Source organism: Sceloporus undulatus, chromosome 1 (assembly GCF_019175285.1).
Source record: "Sceloporus undulatus isolate JIND9_A2432 ecotype Alabama chromosome 1, SceUnd_v1.1, whole genome shotgun sequence".
NCBI classification, from domain to species: Eukaryota; Metazoa; Chordata; class Lepidosauria; order Squamata; family Phrynosomatidae; genus Sceloporus; species Sceloporus undulatus.
The window spans coordinates 29,638,585-29,659,138 of NC_056522.1; the positions used below are offsets into that span (position 1 = coordinate 29,638,585).

A 20,554-nucleotide genomic window follows, 5' to 3' on the forward strand; every position below is an offset into this window, starting at 1 on the left:
TGCCATTGTTTTTATCGTCACACGGCTTCAGCATAAGCAGGAAGCCGCATATAGCGTTCCTGCGTATGGAGCGGGCGCACTGTACTGTTTTTGCATCTAGATTGGAGATTGTGGTGGCAGCACTCAGGATTTATTTGATTTCTTCATTGTGCTGATTCCTTCGTCATGTCTTCGAGCCAACACACATCTAATAATTTGGATATTGAAATCTATTATGGTTCTCGTTTGAGCTAAATTCTTTCTATGAGACTTAGAATCATATAGTTTCTCTGTTCCTAGATAATAGTAATATTTACTTTCTAGTAGTTATCAAAAAGAAGAGTGGGTTAGAACATCTATCTGTACTTTAATAATAATAATAATAATAATAATTACACAATAACAATCAAATAACAGCAAATCGCACTAGCAATAAATAGCAACAAAAATACATAGCAGTTCACAACAACAATAAAATAACAGTAACAACATGCTTGTAATTAAAGCTGTTAGACTTTTCTTTCTTCATATTTTAGGATCCTGAAAAATTGCAGCCATTGTTTGAAGTAGCAATGCAACTCAGCAAAAGTACTAAACCCTATGACTGTGTAACTGCCTCCTATTTACTAAACTTCTTAATACATCAGAAAAATCTGCTAAAGATCAACTTTAAGAATGATCTGTTTCTGAAAACATTTCATCTTGATGTGAATTTGTCTGCTGACCCAGTGGAAGGGAATACGTTGACTGGTTAGTATTAAGTAGCAGAAAAGCTGTTTTGTTCTCTTTTGTTGTAAATCTTAATTATACAGTCGGCCCTTCACATTTGCGGAATTGGGATTTGCAAATTTGGTTATTCGTGATCTGAGCATGAGCCTGGCCCATCTTCTCCTCCCATGCCTGGGACAGCCGGCTACAGCTGTCTCAGGCATCAGAGGAGGAGGTGGGTGGGGCTTATGCAATGCAAATTTTCCACATTCATGGAGTTCTGGTTACCCTAATCCCTGTGGAGTGTTGACTGTACAGTCAGCCCTCCCCATAGGCAGGCTTGCCTTCTGCAGCTTTGAGCTTACACGAAAGGCAAGCCTCAGCAGAAATAATGGGGTGCGTACCCGCCCCGCACGCACTGCACACTGCCCATTATTTTTTATGGGGCTTGAGCATACGCTCTTTTCCCCATAGCCGGGGGAAATCTGGAACAGATCCCCCATGTATGGGGAGGGCGGACTGTATTTTGAAATCTAGCCTATCCTAGAAATGCAGATGGCATGGACCTCATGTTACATCTTGAAGATCATGCTTATTTCCTTTTGAAAAATCACATTAAACTTTTCAATAAATGTTGACTACTTTTTAGTTTCCTGTTCTTGGTTATTTGTCTCTTGATTGCCATTTTTTGTTGCTCTGTTTGTTTTTAAATTAAAGGCTGGTATAGAAATGTATCTATCTGTACTGTGATAAAAAAAAGACACATACTTCTTACTTCAGAGTACATAAATCTTGAATGGATGTATTGAAGGTCAAATGCCATTTTTTATCTTTGATTATAATAAAACCCTTTTGAATAATCTATCTCACAGCAAATCTTATGAAAAATGGTTTAAATGTACCATTTCTGCCTTGAAATATGCAAATGTTCAACCTTTTTTCTTGTGTTCTCTCCCTTTTGATAGTCAACCTTATCTTCTTAAGTGACTCTGTCACCAAATTGGTTGGGTTCACTATTATCTGTTTTAATTTTGTCTGTTTTTCTATAGAAAATTATTTCATTTTTACCAAGGCTTCAGTAATTATCACAATTTTTCTGTGTTTGTATTAATTTACAGTTATCAAGTATTTATTGCAAAATCTTGAAAGAGAAATATTACAAGCTGAGAAATCTTTGCTGCAAGCAGCAGCTTCATTTCCAATGTATGGTAGAGTACATTGTATAACAGGAGCTTTGCATCATTTATCATTAACGTAAGTTTACTAAATGTGTTTCTTGCCATTCTATATGCAGGCAGCTGTAATTTTGCAAAGTTTTGATTGTGACACAGACCTGGTTCCCCATCCCTTTCTCTTTCAGCTGAGGGACTGAGGATTCTTTGTTGTGTGCCTAGCTAATGCGTATCAGTTTGGAGGCTCTCTCATTACCTTCTGGTTGCTTGAGCTCCCAACCTGTGAACAGTAGTATGTTCCAAACAGGCAGATTTAGCATCTTAGACTTAGACACACTCTTAAGTATTGGACTTGGATGTTTTAACATGGGAGAATGAGCAGGCATCTTAATAATCTTTTAGGCCTTTAGGGAAAAATACATATTTATACATATTTGGGAAGGAAATAGACTTCTTGTTGTCTGTCCAATCAGAGATTAATCTAACTAGTCCCTATTAATGCCAATAATAATTTTTTCCTCTAATGGGAAGTAAGATTTATATGAGGCTGCTAAAAAGACCAATCACCTGAGAGTATGACTAACAACCATTTCTGTCTACCTGCTGGCAGATTTTTGCATCAGATTACATCAACCAGCTGGTTGCATCTGCCAGCTAACACTATCATACTCACGCAGTATTTCTTTTTGGGTTTTGTTATATTCTTGTCACTAGTTTAATATTTCCTTGTTGGAATATTTTTTCCTTATCTGCTTAGGTGGCTTCATGCCCAGAACTGGTTAGTAGGCCTGCATTCTTAACATTTTGCTTCCTAAGGTCTTATCTTTTTCAAACAGTGTACCCAAATTAGTGTGCAGCCTGTAACGCACCTAACAGTGAGAGAGTTTTAGAGAACAGATTGTCTGTCATAATGACCTGCATTTTGATCCAGTAACCTCCCTGCTGCATGACAGGCCCAACCTGAAGCCAGCAACCTAAAGCAGTAATGAGAGGGGAAGACAGGAATAGGTGTCTGAATGGTTCAGATTTAAAAAAGAAATTTCTGGGCCTAGTGCAAATAGGGATGGTACTTAGACTGCACTTGTCAACATTGACAACTACTACAGTGTATCAGCTTCATGTACTACATCAAAACAGCTGGCTCAGTAAAGATTGACTACACTTCTCTCTCTGCATTTATGGACTTAACATTCAGGATTTTAATTATTTGCAAATGTTAAGCCTGCTGGCGCGTACTCCTCCTCCCTCTCAGGCCCAGTAGGCAGGGAGCAGCCAGGAAGAGTGCACACCTGTGCTTCCCCCCCCCCCCGCCCTCCTGTACCTTTAATTGGCTTCATGAGCTGGTTAAAGGCATGAAAGGGCGGGGAAAGAGCGGAGCAGGTGAGCACCTATTCCTTTCCTTTTCCCTCTTATGCCTTTAACTGGCTCCCAAAGGCAGGGGCAGGTGGGGGAAGAGCTTGGTGAGTTTCCTCCTGGCCCCTCTCATGCCTCAGATAGCCATCCCAGGCATCAAAGGGGAGGTAGGTGGAGCTTGCCTTATTCATGGATTTTCCACATTCACAGCGATCTTGTTTCCCTTAACCCGGCAAATGTGGAGGGATGACTATGTCATTAATTGGGGGTACTGTAAAGTGCAGTTTTCTTGAACCATTTCTGACATTCTGCTTATTTCATAACATAGTGAAATGCCACTGTTTTCCCTGTGGAAAGCAGCTACTCTTACTATGTATGAAGGTTAATCATTGTTGCTGTATAGGGGGTTGGCCCATATTTAATCTTCTTGGTGTGACTGGTCACAGCAAACTTAAAGTGGTGTACCTATGAGATCTCTCATCATTAGTGAGAATTGTGGCATGTTGTTAGGAAGGAAATAAAGTGAAATACCATACTGCAATAAAATTATTAATCTGTACATTTTGAACTGAGGTATAAATTATTTTATATGTCCATAGGAAGAAAAAGGTTTTGGTTATACTGCCCTTAATGTGTATGTTGCTTTTTTAAAAAACAGAAGCCATGTGCTGGTTTTTAATGAATTCCCTGACTTGTCTTCTTACAGTAATATGACACAAATTTCTGAATGGAAGGAGTTGGTGGAAAAGCTTATTGGGATATCCTATAAGCTTTCAGCTGTAGTTTCTCCAGTTGTTCAGAGTTCGTCACCAGAAGGCCTAATTCCAATGGATATTGACTTGGGTAAAACATGAACATGTCTAAAAATCCTGAATGTCTTGCTCAGGGGTAGGCAACCTTTTTGAGCCGTGGGCCGGGTGCTATCCCTCAGACAACTGGGGGGGGGGGGGCGCAGCCAAAAAATAAATAAACTAATTAGGAAAAAAAATAAATAAATAAAAAAACCAGGACAAATGTAGGACAACATTTTCAAATGGTGGACACTTTTTTAACAAAGTGAGGAGACATGCAAAAATATTGCTGATTTTTTAAATTAATATAAATGCATGTTTCTGAGGCGTCTACAGACAATTGCCCCCGCGCGCGAGAGGCCAAAGGCCCCGGCCGCAATTGGCGGCAGGACCAGGCTGGGGCCGGTCCCAAGGCCTCGCCGGGCCGCATCCGGCCCACAGGCCGCAGGTTGCCTACCCCTGGTCTTGCTGTTATAACTTAAACTTCCCTTAAGGCACATTTTATGGAACCTGTTTTTCTCTCATTGCCACTTTGCTTCATCACCTAGTTGTTCACCCTCTGGCCTCTCCTCCAGTTTAGCTGGTCCAGTTGAGCTGGTCAAGCACTTGTCTTAGAATTGTATTTGAAATTAAAGAGATGTAAACGCAATAGTGATGTTCAGCTCTTATTTTGACAGTGTTACTTTTTAAGTCAACTTTCTGTTTGCCCATATAGATGCTACAGAGCGCTTGCAATCGATTCTGCTTGAGATACAACCATGTGATTCAAATGATTATTTCATGGAATCAAAATTGATGAAAGAACATTGCAGCCTAGAATGTGGTGATGAGACAACTGCTAACATGAACAGTGAAATAATAGGTAATTTTAATGTGAGACCTATGTGTAAGTGGACGTGGCGTTTGTGCTGATAGAGAAAAGACCATTTCACAACTTTTATCCATAAAAGACAATGGTTATTTTGTGAGGCTTTACTTCTATTTGGTTTTAGTAAACTCATTTAGATACCAAGTGTGTTTTGTGCTACTTTCTATTAGCCACATGCCAGTGTCTTTCCAGTTAGTTTGGGCTCAATATCACAGTTATTAAGGGTTATATGTAATTATAGCAGTGCCTGTGTCTGATGTGTAGAAGTAATGGAATTTGAAAACTTAATAAAACACAGTATCTTACTTGCATCATCTTTATTTTGTGGACCAGCACAATTTTAGTCTTGTTTCAGGAAAAGTGCTGTTTGCGTAAAGACCACTAGGTGGGGGTAGCCGAATATCTCAAACTTATAAAAGGCTTTTATTAGAACCAGCAATTCAAAACATGAGGTATTTTAATTGAGTATCTTTCTCCTCTTTAATCCTATGTTTTCATGTTCATATATTTAGTTTTTTTTAAAAAAGAAATGGATATTTTAGCTAAATAGGTATTACTTCATTCTTTTCAGAGCTAAAACACTTTTAAACTTTTTTATTGAATATATTTTGGGCCAGCAGACCTCTCTTAGTCCTCCTGTTCCAAACTCTCATTGATGGAGTCTGGTTCTACATTTTAATTTTTGGCACATTTTTGCTGATAATGCAGTAATCTTCACATATGCTTTAAAAAGACTCAAAGGAAACAACACACCCTCTGGGCTTATTCACACTATACAGTTTATTCCACTTTAATTGCCAGAGTTCTATCCTGTGGAATCCTAGAATCTGTAGTTTGGGAGGCACTATAGCCCCCAGGTTGAGAATTCTAAGTGCTCTTCCCTAAACTGAAAATTCCAGGATTCCCCAGGTTGGAACAGTGGATTTATAATTCTTTTAGTGTGAAAGGGCCGCCAGCAAAAAAAGTGGAGAGACTTGGTTTTCTCAGTACCTAAATCTTTATGGAGTTAGGTTTACACAGAAATTGGGGTTGCAAAGGGATAGAGCTCAGTCATCTTTCCACACTGTTTTGTTATCCTCGTACCCTATGGTTAATTTACCATAGAAAAATAAATGTTTTGGCCAACACTGCTTTTCAGTTTCTCTTCTTGCATATGCAGAATGGTGTTGAAGGGAAGCCCAGTTTTCTTCAAAATCACCACAAAATCACTTTTGTCCTGTAAACTCAAAGGGTGTTTGCTTGATTGCAAGGAACACATAGGTAATTCCTGCAGTCAAATTGGCAGCCTAATCATCAGTGAAGCTGCAGAAAGAAGTCAAGCGTACAAAGATGCAGATGCATGTACTCTGCTGCTACCAGCTAAAAAGATATTCTGTGGCCAGAAACTGGAGAGATCCTAACTCCATAGCTTCTTGCTATAGACATAGGTGGATGTGTGGTTCAAGGTTTACCTGTTGGTTCTTTCAAGGTAGTGACAGTACTTGTGTTGGGAAGTCTCATATGGAGCTTGGAATGTAGACATCTACTAGTTCAGTTGTGGTATATATCAGGGTGGACAACCTTCTTGGCCCTGAAATCCACATTTAGTGCTAGATGGTAGGACTCCACTGTAGAACACTAAATGTATGTTGGATTGCACACGTTAATGCACATTGCTTTTCTTTGCCTGTTGAAATCAGGAAATGGAATTACTGAGTAAGGAACACCCCATGATCTGTCCCCTTACTTACAGGACAGGATGGAAATGGTGATCTTCTTCCTTTCTTTCCACTGATAGTGGTCAGTGCAGCAATGAAGAACAGCACATGGGCTAGACAAATATAGTTGGCCCTCCACATTTGTGGCTTTAACTTTTGCGGATTTGATTATTTGCAGTTTTGATTAATATGTTATCTCTAGGATTCTCTAGGTCTTCCAGCACAACTCTGCTGGAAATTGGAGTTGTCCTGGAGAGCCTAGAAGTTCCTAGAGAAAACACTTCTCTAGGAATTTGTAGGTCTTTCAGCATGCTTCAGTGATCAACATCTGGCAGATGTTGACCAATGAATTGCACTGGGGGATCTGGAGATTCCTAGAGAGGTCTCCTCGCAGGTAAAAAGAATAGTTTTTTTTTATTTGCGGTTTTTCCACATTCACTCGGATCCTTTACCCCAATCCCAGGGAATGTGGAGGGACCACTGTATGTAGTATGTTCAGCTACACTGATGGCCAGAGATTTTAGACTGGAGTCTTTTCCAGCCCATCTTTGTAAAGCTGGCTTGTTATTATTTGGAAGTTTCTATTAATACAGTATATGTTCATCTGCTTGGAGGAAGTCAGCTTTCTCTTGTCCCATAGAGAGAGAACCTGTTGTCCTGTAGAGAAACTTGTCTTGTGTTTCTGCAATAGTTGTTTTATGCTTTTCTAAATGCAATAATACTGCTTGCTTTTGAATATATGAAGCAGTCTGTGTTGGGCTTTTGGTTTACGTAGCCAAGTATTGGCTGTTCAGATTTGCAGCAGTTTTAAGGAGAATCATAAAACTACAACTCCTTTCTGCCGCTGGCCATCTGCTTGTTTCCCAGGCTTGGATTTAACATAATTGATATACAGTGTTTCCTCCCCTTATGCGGGGATCCGTTCTAGATCTTTCTGTGCAGCGTATGCTGAAGCCCCATAGGAAGTAATGGGGCTTGTGCCCACAGTGCACAATGGCATGACAGCGTGGTGGCACGCGCCCCATTAGTTCTTCTGGGGCGCGTGACGGGCTCTTCTGGTGTTGGCTTTCAGCATTTGCTGAAAGTCGCGTATGGCGCGCCCGTGTAAAACACGGGCGCACTGTACCCTTTTCATAGTCAACATACTAAACAGTGTTAAATCACCACATCACTGTGCCCTCATATCTTCATCCCCTAATATCATGTCAACATGATGGAACTATGCATATGGATTCTGACACTGCCTACCAAGAGGATGTGGACCAGGTACTTTCTCTAATTGGGCAAGTTAATTGGAGGTGCAGAGGACTGGACCTGATAGCTCATATATCCAGTCCTGTGCTTTATATAGATGAAGGAAATAGGCAGTTTAGCCACCCTGACAGTGAATTTAATTTCATCTCCAAAATTTTCTTTTTGTGAAGGGAATTTTTATTTAAAAAATGCATGGTCTTAAAAGGACACATTAAATGTTGCTCTGTCGTGTTATTGATATGCATTGTGTGTTTTTTTTAAAGGTGATGAACAGCAGACATGTGAGGTAACAGCTCAGATGGTGCTAGTATGTTGCTGGCGAAGTATGAAGGAAATATCACTACTTCTAGGGAAATTGTGTCAACTTCTGCCCTTAGAAGCATATCCTGGTCCGGATGCACTGATAACGGTAGAGCAGGTAGGATTTGTTTTTTTGGGGGGGAGGAGTCTGTGCCTTGAAATCTTCTATACTTGGAAGAACATTGAAAGTACAGCGGAGCCTAATCATACCGTAGGGGATCCGTTCCAGACCCCCCCGGCAGAAAAAAAACAAAACCCGCGTATGCTTGTGCCTCTTTCCACATAATGGGGTGCGGCGGTGCACGCGTCATTCATTTCATTGCCGCGTGGCTTCAGCGTAAACTGAAAGCTGCGAATATTGCACCTGTGTATGATGCCGGCACACTTAACTGGAAGAATTATTGTGGACCTTGGTCTATTATAGCTTTCTTTGTAGTCAGTTCTGATAATGCTGATTTTTTTATGGCCAGAAGCAGAAAAGTGTTGATTAGATACTTATAGCAGCTGTGCTTACTTTAAATTTGGAATTCTTTTAGTTGGCTCCTTGGATTTTTTTGACAGGTCAAATTTTCAGGGACAATTCAAGACTATTTATGCTATGTAGCAGGTAGCTGAATTAAGCAGTAAAGCACCACTGCAAATTGTTAATTTCCATTCATGTACATTTTAATTAATATTAAAAGTACAAAATAGGATAATCTCAGAAGATTTTTTTAAAAAGAGCTTTTTATGTTTAATCTACAGTTGGTATTCAGGTCATGCACACTTGGGGAGTCTTCCATTTAATAGAGAGTAGCTATATGTATATTCATTACACTTTTAGAATTCACTTACTGACTTTTGTTTCAGTTCCATTTACAAGTTTTTCATTTGGCAGACAGCAAGGTGAGATCTGATGAAATTGCCATTTTAGTGAGGCTTTTATGGGCTAGAATTTTGGACAGCAAACACATTGATTGATTGAAGATATCATGTTCCCCAAAGGCTGGATGACAGAATTATGTTCATTCAGGACTGCTTTCTTTTTTAAAAGCCCTCCCTTTTTAAAACCCACGAAGGCTAGTACACCATCTGGGACTGTTCAAAAGAATAGACTGCAGTGTTTACAAGAAATTAGCTTACCACAAGTATTTCATTTGGAAATGTTTTGGATTTATTAGATTTCTGTTTTTAATTGATGACCTTTTCCCTTTCCCATATGGTTTCAACCAAACCAGTTTCCAGCCTAGGAGACTGACATACACAGCATGTCTCCCCCTGCCCCCCAAAATTCTGTCTGTCTTTTTTTTTTATGAGTATGGATTTAAAGAAAGCTCAGAAATAAAATCCTGCTTCTACAAAAGTATTGTAACATTTTAGATGGGAACACTACTTTCAACATGTACTGATAATCAACGAATGCTTTCTTGTGTGTAGAGCCATGCTAATATTTTTATTTGTATATTGTCTGAAGCAGATGTTTTCATCTGGCTGACAGCTGTGCTTGTAGTCTTGCAAAGCACTGGGAGTGCAAAGAAGTGACCAGCAATATAACTCCACCATTAAGTTCCTTGTTCTCTTCCAAGTCAAACAGGAATTGGTTTCGTAGAGTTATGCACATTTTCTGATGCCAATGCCACGAGCTTCACATGAAAACATAGCTATAAATATTGGCTGTTTGGTTAGCAGCAATTTTTTAGAAATCTCTCACTTAGCACTCCTTTATTAACTATTTTTGCTACTATAACCTTATTTATCACACTCTGATGAGTTTACTACTTCAAGAGAACAAATTCCAGCCATTACAAATAAACAGATGGTTGGTAATTATTTTCCTTTGACTGCATATTTGTTACCTGAAGGTGCCCAATAAGTTAACATGTATGTTAAGTCCCATTGGAAATTTGGAAGGCTGTGCTTCAAAAGTTCAATCAGGCAAGAAAATGGTCTATGCAAACCTTTTCCTGGTGAGGGCTGTTAGCAAGGCTTTCTTTTATGGCTCTGGCTAAGTTCCTTTTCATATATAGGAAAGTGTGTGTGTGTGTGTGTGTGTGTGTGTATGTTTTAAAGAATTTGATGGGTTGCATGAAATGGTGAGTCTAAGATAAAGATTAAGAATTATGATTTAGAATTAAAGATTACAGCCCATGGATTTTAAATTATCCAGAAGATTACAGTTTGGGCACCTTGGATCAGTGTATTGATGTTTGATTCACTATATATAGCATAATATGTATATCCTGGAGCATTATTTTTCCTACCTTTCCTAAACATTTACTGCCTTCTCTATCCACTGTTGTGGTTTGAAACATGTCTAGGAGTCTTATGCTCTGTAACGTATCCAAACCCAAGGTTTCCCATGGCAAGTTTTATCAGTCTCATTGGTCATTTGTTTTATCAGCCTCATTATAAGCTCTGTTGATATGTGGCTCTGCACATATAACATCTGTGTACTGTATGAAGAGGTACATGCCTGCCCTCCAGGTGTGAAATAGCCTGAAATGTGTGCTAGCTACCCTCCTCAAATTTGTTTTTTAAAAATCACTTTTGCAGTGTTTGCAAGCAAGCTGTTCTTAGCCACGAATAAGCCTATGCATTCAGTTTTCTTTCACGAGTAAATTTGGGAGCAGAGCTTCATGGATGTTAATGGGATTCATATAAACATTTGCACTGGTCATTTTAAGGTCTTGGAGCATTAACAAAACATTCTGTTGCAACATGATATCCCATTACACTAGCACAGTGCTAAAATCTGGATATTAACAGTTATATCTTAAAGACAAATATTCATTCATTCATTCATTCATTCATTGTTATGGTGGTGATTATTTCATTAATAAACTAGCCTTTTTCCTGTGGCAGCCCAAGACAGTGCACAAAATAATTGAATACACCATTATATCTAATACTTAATCTAATAATAAAACATTTAACTCACAATATTTCCTTTAAAAATTCACGATGATACCAGTTTTAAAGCAGTATTATGAAAAGTAGAAGCCTGTGAACAAGAACTAAACCAGATAAATAGAAACTCCTGAGGAAGTATCTATTCCTAGGTTTTACTCCTTCAAATTCCAGAAGGATGAAATACTCCATGTGAATACAAGAATTAGCACATTGGGGAAGACAGTTCTAGAACTTTCTCCTTTACATGCTAGCTTGTTATACATAGACATGTTCTGTTTGTTTTGTTATGGTGAAACATTTAAAAAAACGATCCTTTGCTGTAATCTGAAGTAGTACAGTCCAGACACTCAAGTCTTCCACACTGCAGAAATAAAGCACTTTGATACCATTTTAACTGCCATGGCTTCATCCTGTGGAATCCTGGGATTTGTAGTTTGATTAGTTATTCATCTGCCAAAGAGGACTAATGCCTCACCCAACTACAACCCCCAAGATTCTGTAGGATAGAGTCATGCCAATTAAAGTGGTGTCAAAGTGCTTTATTTCTGTAGTATGGATACACCCACAGAGGTCACATGAGGCATCTCCTCATCTTACTTCTTGTTTCTTTCAACTCATCCTAAAATCTGATAAGAATAATAAAACTTTTTTTCCTTTTTTTCTTGCAGGATATTTCTTTTTCTATTATGATTAATTTTACTATTCATTTGCATTTTAAACATATTTATCAACTTTTGAATAAATGTTCAGACCACATTTTTTCCTAGGTGAAAGATATTGGGGAATATTTCAAGCATCATCTTTTAAAGTCCCGGCACAGAGGAGCATTTGAGCTGTCTTATGCTGGTTTTGTTAAGCTCACCGAAGTACTTTCAAGGTAAATTTCACAAACAGTTGTTAACTATTTTGTTATTTTATCTTTTCTTTACATGCATGTGGAATGTTATTTTAATTTTCATCATATGTTTGGACATCTACCAGCATCTCTCATCTCCCAACTTCAGCATAAGTTATGTGATTAATAGTTTCACCCAAGATGTGCCCCTTTGTTTGAGACAGTTCATTGTGAGATGACATGGGAAATGATCTTTCCTGTTGTGGTAGCACAGTTTTGGAATACCCACCCTTGGAGGCCTGATTGGAACCAAGTCAAATTATTGCTTTTTATTAAAGGTTTATCCAATTTGCACATGTGCTATAGTCAGCATTATTTTAACTGGTTTTAAATTGCCTGGATTTAAGTGATAGATTATTTAATATATTTTTAGTCTTCTAAAATGGCTTCTGTTTTTCTGAATTTATTTTATTGTACAATGACCTGAGATCCTCAGATACACAGCAAGTTAGAAATGTTTAAATAAATAAATAAACTCAAAACAGCTTACAAAAATGCACAGGTCTTTTAGTGATTGCCTACATGGTTGGTAGAAATCTTCTGGTTTTTTTAAATGTGGCCCTGCCTTGTTTCATGTGGCTTGGCCCATTTGACTTAAGTGAAAAAGGATACTCGGATTAACATATTGAACTCATTCCCAATGTAGGCTTCTCTGTCACTCAACCTCTATCACACACAGTCACACAAACCAGTTCCTTTATTTCTTATTGGGCTTGCTTCAAATAGTGGTGCACTAATGGAAGAAACAACAATGGCTGACAGGAGTGTTTAGCATCTTTTGCCCAGAACATTGCCCTTCTTAACAGATGACTCAATGACAGAGCCAGGCTACATCACTGTGGCAAACCTTAGCTGTTTGAAAGAAGTATAGTTTGTTTTCTGCATACTGTTCAGAACTGGATCTATAGCTGTATCCATGCAAGATATTTTCAGTGTTCATGTTGGAGCCAAATCAAGACAAAATCCATGGGTACTTGGCAAAAACTTGCCCATTTTGTGGGAACAGCCTGTAGACATATCCTATATTCCACCCTGAACATACCTAATCATGTTGAATTTCAGAAGCTAAACAAGATTAGGCTTTATTAGTGCAGCACTTTGATAGGAGGCCACCAGAAGGGAATTACCAGAGATCTCCAGGCAGAGCTAGGAATGGATCCTGCTTGCAACCATGCAAGGGCATGGCAGCCATTGAGAGTTGAAGATACCAAGCTAGATGGTCCAAGGGTCTAAATCAGTATAAGGCAGCTTTCTGTGTTCCCGTGCAGTGGTACAGAGAATATACTAAGTGATGCTCCTTTGTGTGTCTCTGTAGAATGGCTTGTTCAATTAAAAAAATGTTGAAAACCTGCCATTTTACTATACTTGAACAATGGTTAAGTTAATTTTAAAGATAGAAACTCTTAATACTGAGATTTGCAGGAAGAGTAGAATAGATTTTCTTCCCTCAAGATTCTGAAAACAGACAGTATGTTCACATCCTCCAGAAAAGCCCTGCAGTTTCGCTTTGAAATTCTTGCTGGTGGTTTTTGATGTATGCATTTTATAATTTATAAAGAAGTATAAAGATGATTTATACCAATTATGATACATAGCATTTTCTATTTCATTTTAATTGGTACTCCCACCTAAGAACTATACAAACTAAAATTCATTTGGCTATAGTCTATGTAGCCAGGCTTGAGCTTGAAGCAACTGTTGGAAGGGAGCTAGGATGTGAGCCAGGTGCTCAGAGCTGAGGAAATAAGCCAGGAGTCTGAGCCAAAAAACACAGGAACATACTAAGACCTGGAAAACAGTTGTTGTTGCTCAGGCAAAGCCCAAACAGGAAGTCTTCTATAGTCTTTCCCCTCTAGAAGGACACAGTGGCAAACAGTGGATGGGCACGGACAGCCCAGATCCTGAGAATTCATCAAGCCCTCAATTGAGCATGTTGCAATCTATAGTTCTAGTGGCTCCCAGATTTCTCAGTTTTGGTCCTGGCAGCTTCTTACCTATGCATTAATGAACTCTTAGGCATCTGATGTTGTCATAATAGGGAGGTTAGCTTTAGGGGAGCAGTCTTTTGAATTGTTTCTACATTGCATCTGGAAACTCAGATTTGAATTCTGTTGGTTAGAATAGACCTACTAATTCAGTGGGCTTTGCTTGTATACAGCAATTGATTCAGTGGTTCTCCTCTACCTTGGAATGAATCGATAGGATTCAGGTTGGGATTCACTGTTTTTAATCACACATACTATAAATCATCCTTCTGCAACTTGGTTTTCTCCTTTGGGGCTGGAAAACTTGTCATCTCCTTCCTTTGGCCATTCTGGATGGGATTGATTACAACTATCAATCCCATCCAGAATGGCCAAAGGAAGGGGATCTACAACATCTGGAGGGCGTCAGGGTGGAAAAGTCTATCATAGATGTATATTTTCTATACTGTTAAATAATACAGAGCACTGGCTCCTTATAGTATCTGAGACTGACAATTGGGAAGTCCATTTTCATATGGCAATTCCACTATGACTTGATTACCCACCAAATCTGTTAACTCTGCTTTAACTCTCTCTGACCCTGACAGTTTAAGAGCTGCCTTATGGAGCTATGGAAAGCATTGATCTAAAAAAGCATAATAAAGATGATAATGGCGAAGAAGACGACAATATTAATATTGGTAAAAGAGAAGTAATCTACCATAGAGGCAGTTCAAACAATACTATTTTTCTGATATGACATTTGTAGTACTTATGGTGCTATTGACAATAATGACCAAGTTTATAAAGCCAGTTTACCTGGAAATGTTTTATTTGAAGCTGGATTTCCTTATAAAATGCTATGCTGAGAAACTTGCTAGCATTTTTTATGTAGCAGATTTGGGACACATCAGATGAAATCCAGATATATATAAGTGGACCTCTGCTTCTACTATATGACTTTCCTGTCCTGTTCTCCCCTGTACAGCCAATCCATATCCCAGAACTATGCCCTATAGATTCTGAAGGAGCAAAAAGGAGTTGGAGGAGGGGTTGCCTTTCCCCTGTTCACTTTACGGCAGCTGCCTTGTTGGTGGGAGACATGAACTGGATACAATCAATATTTATATACTGGTGGCAACCTTTCTCCTGCTGACATCTGCATTAGTTTGGTCAATACAAGCTGAGTCCATGTTGCAGAAATGAGAGTGGCCCAGAGTAAAAAAGAAATGGTGGCATTGCAAATGTACTAGAGGTGTACAGTTTTTGGAAATTGTCAAGCTACATGGGGGAAAACATTTTATTTCTGTTAAAGGAGGAAGAACAGAAAATTTGAGGAAAATTGAAATTTGGGCAGAGTTGGAAAAAATGATAGCGTAAGCCACAAATTTTGTGATAAAATAAAGTCTGCTCCTTTTATTCTCATACAGTCACAAATTCATGGACTCAGCTTAAGCATATTTGAATATGAAGTCTGTCTCTACATTGAAAATAGTGAACAATCCAATATTATCAGGACAAGCAGTGAAGCCCCCAATTGGCACCTGGTCCTGTGATGAAGACGTCCATGTTCACTAGATGTAGAAATGCCGCCACCCCCCATTTTCCCCACAGACCTTCACATTTATAAGACTGGGTATGGAGATTATCATACAGCAATTCGCCCATATTATAAATGCAGGATTTAAAAGTCAAAAATGGATTTTACCGCACTGCCCCATAGACAGGCAGTATGTGATCTGTATGCAATCCATGCAGTAAAATTCTGTGTCTACCCCGTGGGCAAATTGCTGTGTGATAATCTCCTATGACCTCCATTCACTATGCAGGGGTTAAATGGTATTGTATCCATTCATTTCTGCTTCCTCAACTTGAGTAAGGTTTCCTTGCTCCACTTTGTAGCTGGATAAGCAAAGTAGGACCAAGTTAGTGATACTATTAACCTGGAGCAGGGATGTTGAGTGTTTGGAGAGAATCTGGAAGTCTTTAATGAGAAACCCAATCCATGTATTTGGCTCTTGGGCTGAAAGTTTTCTGCTCCTGTCTGTCAGAATCTCCATTTCAGCAGAAAAAGCAATCCGTAGAGTCAGATAAAAAATTGCAATGAGAGTGAGTCTTTTTACATGGGTGAAGAATAGGATTAGTTGTTAACTTTACTCCACCTATCTACAGATATAGTGTCATTGTACAGCCAGCCCTCTTTATGCACAGATTTTTTATCCGTGGTTTCAAGCATCCACAGTTTGAAAATATTTTTAAAATATATGTATTCCAAAAATCAAACCTTGATTTTGCCATTTTATGCAAGGGACACCATCTGACTGTACCACTGTATTTAATGGGACTTGAATATCCACAGATTTTGGTATCCACGGGTAGTCCTGGAAAAAAACCCCCAGCGGATACCAAGGGCCCACTGTAATTTTGTTAGGGGCTTGTTACAGATCTAACTAAAGCACAACTTAAGCTGAAAGGGAAAAGTCTGTAAATTTATTTTTAGCATACTATTTATGTTTGTATGGGAGGGAGTAGGTGAAGATTGTGTGGAACATTTATTGTATTCATTGAAAATGATCAAAGTAGCTATTATGACTATGGATGAGAATGTTTTAATTGGCAGGAGGAAAAGTAAATTGGAGAAACCACAAAAACCATTTGCTGAATTGGAACAAGAGTAACTTACACATTGGTTAACTGTATGATGTTTTAACTAGAGGGTTTGCAAATTAAGTATGATAAAACAAGCCATTCACTTAATTTGATACTGGTCTGACTTTTGACATGGGCAAAAATATGCTCAAGTTGTGAATGCCATTGTTGAAAGGTTCCATTTTCCTCTCTAGATTTTATGGCAACTTGTTTCTCATGGAAATAACTTTTCAGCCAGCCTAGAGGGTTGTGCTGTAGCCAAGTTAAAGGGAGTACCCTTCTCTATTTTCAAAATCAATAGTCCTTAATGTTTTTATTACTTCAGGGCAACTAAAGTTTTGCTTGTACAAAAATATGGGAGTTAGTGGACGACTGGGCAAGATTGTATTACGTCTGGCATCATCAAAGCAACACACTGTTACTGTGTATGGGATTTGTCAGATTTCATTTCAGTATATTTTTCTCTTTTTGCTTAGCCAGTAGAAGGGAAATACATTCGTTCAAAGATAAGGGCAACTACTCTTCCTTTTAGTTCTATGATGTCTTGAGCAGTTTCCCTTTTTTTTTTTTTGGTCCTTTCTTTGTGAATTCTTGTTGCAGTTTATGTAATGTTTAGGTGGAAAACTGTCTCAAAATGAAAGTATCAAGGTACATAGTGTTTCACTACTTAATGTTATCTGAGGAAACTGTGTTTTTGCGCAACTTTTGCTAAAAAATTGTGGATGATTAGTCATGGACTGCAATCCAAATGTTGTTTTCCAGGTAGAAGGGCTAGCAGGTATTTCTGATAAGCATTAGCTTTGATTAAAGAAGGAGAAGATGGGCCCATAGATATTTCATATGTTTTATCAATTATTTTTCTTGTGTGGAAAGTCATAAAATACTTTTAGAATGCTTCATATGCACAAAAAATAGTGGCTGAAATTCATGATCATAGTTATGAATGAATAATCTACAATTATGCATTTGTAACTTATTCATATATATGATCTCTACATTGATTATGAATATGAACTCATAATACATAGTGAATACGTAGGAATCAAAAAAGTGACTCAGCCATTGCGAGTAATAGAAGTCGGTTCTCCTGTCGATCAAGGCACATTAGACTAGTGTTTCCATCCCCTTGTTGTGAGTGATCTCTGGTGCAAGGGGGAATTGCAAGTCTGCTTTTGACCATTGCACCAGAGATTGCTTGTGGGAGGGAAGTGGAGATGCCAGTCTGCTGCACCTTCGTTAACAAGAGAGCAGACCCCAGTTGTTTGCAGTGGTTGATCCTTGGCAAGTCAGGTTGAGGGTGGGTAGGCCAGGTGACTTTAGTTAGTTAAGTATATTTAATAAAGGGGCATAACAGATGAGCAGCAGGGACAGCTTGAAGCCACCCCTTCCAAAGATGGATTGGGGCCGTGGTGAACACACGCTGTGGTCCCAATCCACCTTGAAGCAAGCTGAAAAAGGACCAGCAAAGATGTGCTCCTTTTTCGGCCAGGGACAAGGCAGCTTTTCCCACCTTGTCATGGCCCCATGGTGGCTTCAAGCTGCTCTGGCAGCATGCAGCTGCCGGAGTGCCTTGAAGCCACCCATATCTGGGCAGGAGACAGCTTCAGGGTGGCGTGGGAGCATGTGCCATATAAACGCTGCGCTCCCAAGTGGCCCAGACGGCAGCTTTAAAGGGCCTTCTGTTCCGGCCCAAAATAGGTGATCTAGACCAGGGGCTGCAGTCAGAGCTGGAGTCATTTTTTATTCCTGTACTCATTTGGTAAACTGCAGCAACACAGTTCTTCATGCCTGAAGTGATGCAGTGTCACTTCTAGCCAACATTTTCTCCAGGTTTCAGTCATGTGTTTTATCATTGGGGAGGTTTGAGGGGCTGGGGGATTAGGGGAGCAAATAGTTGCCTTTTTATGTGCTTTTGGGAGATTTAGGTTGATTTGGGGGCAAAAAATGCCCCAAAAGTGGCCTGATAATTTGGGGGGGGGAGATTTGATAGGTTTGAGGGGCTTTTAGAGGGTCTCACAGGCTGCACGCAGGGGCCCCAAGAGGAGCATGGGGCCCATAGCCTGCACTTTGTCCTCCTTTAATTTAGAATCTCAGCCACTATTAATAAGATTTGCCTTGTATACTAAGTAATACCATTAAGAAAAGTTTCTTGTAGAAAGAGTGGCTTCTAATGAATATGTCAGAAATTATTCTCTGGTTGGACACTAAAATATAAGAGACTAGAGACTAGTAAACACACACACACGCAGAATCTTCTGATGAAAGACAATGCTATTAGCTGCAGTACTCCATTGGATCCTGAACTCTGAATAGTGTACTTTAGCAAACAACTAGAATGAGATGGTTAAAGCAACAACAAAACAGTTAAAACAAAACTTAAAAGATGCATGTTATAACTTCAGTTTCTTCAAATATATGCTTTCACTGACTGCATTTTATGGTCACATCTCCACTTACTAAGCAAAAATATAAAAAAGACTTGTATTGGAATGTGGAGTCCCTTCCCTTCTCGCTTTGTGATGCACTGAATTTAAACCTCATGGTTTCCAGTTAACACTAAGTTCTCATTTCTTTCAGATTTCAAAACTATTTTGCCTTCACCCTGAAGGATTCCCCATGAGCTAGGATCTTAAACATTGATTTGAAAATGGTTTATGGTCTTGGTTTGTTCTGCATCTGATCAATACAGGTGCATGGTTTGGGCAAATCATGAAACTAGGATTATTTAAGAGACTTTCTGGTTTACAGTGTGCTGAGGAGAGAAAGGGGCTGCCTGGGATTCTGAAGGCAAAATTATTGTACATATTGCAGATTATTAGACTCTGAAGCTATATGTACCATAATGAAAGAGCTTGATTTCATCTTGTTTTTAGTTTCTTGTTGTGCTACTGTAGTAATCTTATTAAACAGTTTTAAAACAATCTTGATCTGTCCCAGCTATGCAAAACATTTCACTACTTCTCTAAAGAAATGTACATTTTGAGAAGTATACAACATGGTTAATTGCTTTAGTCTAATGAGCTGGCTAAACTATGTTTGAGCAACACCTGGTATCAAAGTAGAACTGAGGTTTTGGTTTTGACCAGAAGACCTTTGCTTCAGGCTGTTCCTGTAATACTGACAGAAATGTTTAGTTTGAAAGCTGTTTGCTATGCAGTTAGGTTTTATATGCAGTGCCAAATTGTATAACTGCTGAGGAAACATACTTCATGGCAAGAGTACATTTCTCACAGCTTGATAAGGCAAAATTGAATAGTAAATTGCATCCTTGGTTTTCCTTTTATTTTATGCTCTTCTTAGAAATAAGATGCTAGCTTTCCTGAAGTATGAGTCAATAAATAATATCATAAATATAGATTTTTTTTCCTAAAGGAATTGTGAGAGCCTTTTAATCTCTTGAGTAGTGCTGAGGATCAAACAGTACAGTCCGGCTCCCATATTCACAGGGTGATACAGTAACAGACATACCTTGGATAGCAAAAACCATAGCTAATGGCAAACACTATATTTCTGCCAGAGACTGACCACTAAGTTGCACTGGAGGACCTCCACATGCCTAGAGAGACCTTTTCTCTCCAGACACAGGTAAGTGAAATTGCAGTTACCAATCTCATGACTATGGGAGTTGGACTGTATATCAGACCTCATAGCTTTCTCCACTCAGAGGTAAGAGTCATCTAACTTCATATATTTTCACTGCGGACTCCTTGCCTCTGCTCTTCAGTTTCATCTGCCTCACTCAGAGCAGAGCTAGCTAGAGAGCACCTTCTCTCTCTTTGTCTGTGTGGTATTCTTTTATGCTGTTTTCACCTTCACTGACCAGTTATTTCTTATTTATTGTCAATTCTGTTTTTTCCTCCATGGTATATTAACAAATAAACAAAATATCCTTCTTCCATTCTTCTTCTTTTCTTGTGTTGCAAGTCCTTGTAGGCAAGATAATGAAAATTCTGTCAGGCCAAAGAAGATGTGTGAATATTTTCCCATTAAGGAAAACCATTAAATTCTCCAACTGCTTGCTTAACCTGTTCTGCC

General features: G+C 38.9%; 1 protein-coding gene across 4 annotated transcripts in view; it reads left to right on the forward strand.

Annotated features, from left to right (window-relative positions):
- Window positions 1-20,554, forward strand: part of THADA (THADA armadillo repeat containing) — a 207,324-nt gene that overhangs the window by 35,026 nt on the left and 151,744 nt on the right. For all 4 annotated transcript variants that reach the window (XM_042474414.1, XM_042474421.1, XM_042474438.1 and 1 more), the window contains 6 exons: window positions 516-729; window positions 1,806-1,941; window positions 3,919-4,055; window positions 4,719-4,865; window positions 8,086-8,240; window positions 11,779-11,888. In XM_042474414.1, the coding sequence (XP_042330348.1) occupies window positions 516-729; window positions 1,806-1,941; window positions 3,919-4,055; window positions 4,719-4,865; window positions 8,086-8,240; window positions 11,779-11,888 (899 nt within the window). The remainder of the gene's footprint in view (window positions 1-515; window positions 730-1,805; window positions 1,942-3,918; window positions 4,056-4,718; window positions 4,866-8,085; window positions 8,241-11,778; window positions 11,889-20,554) is intronic.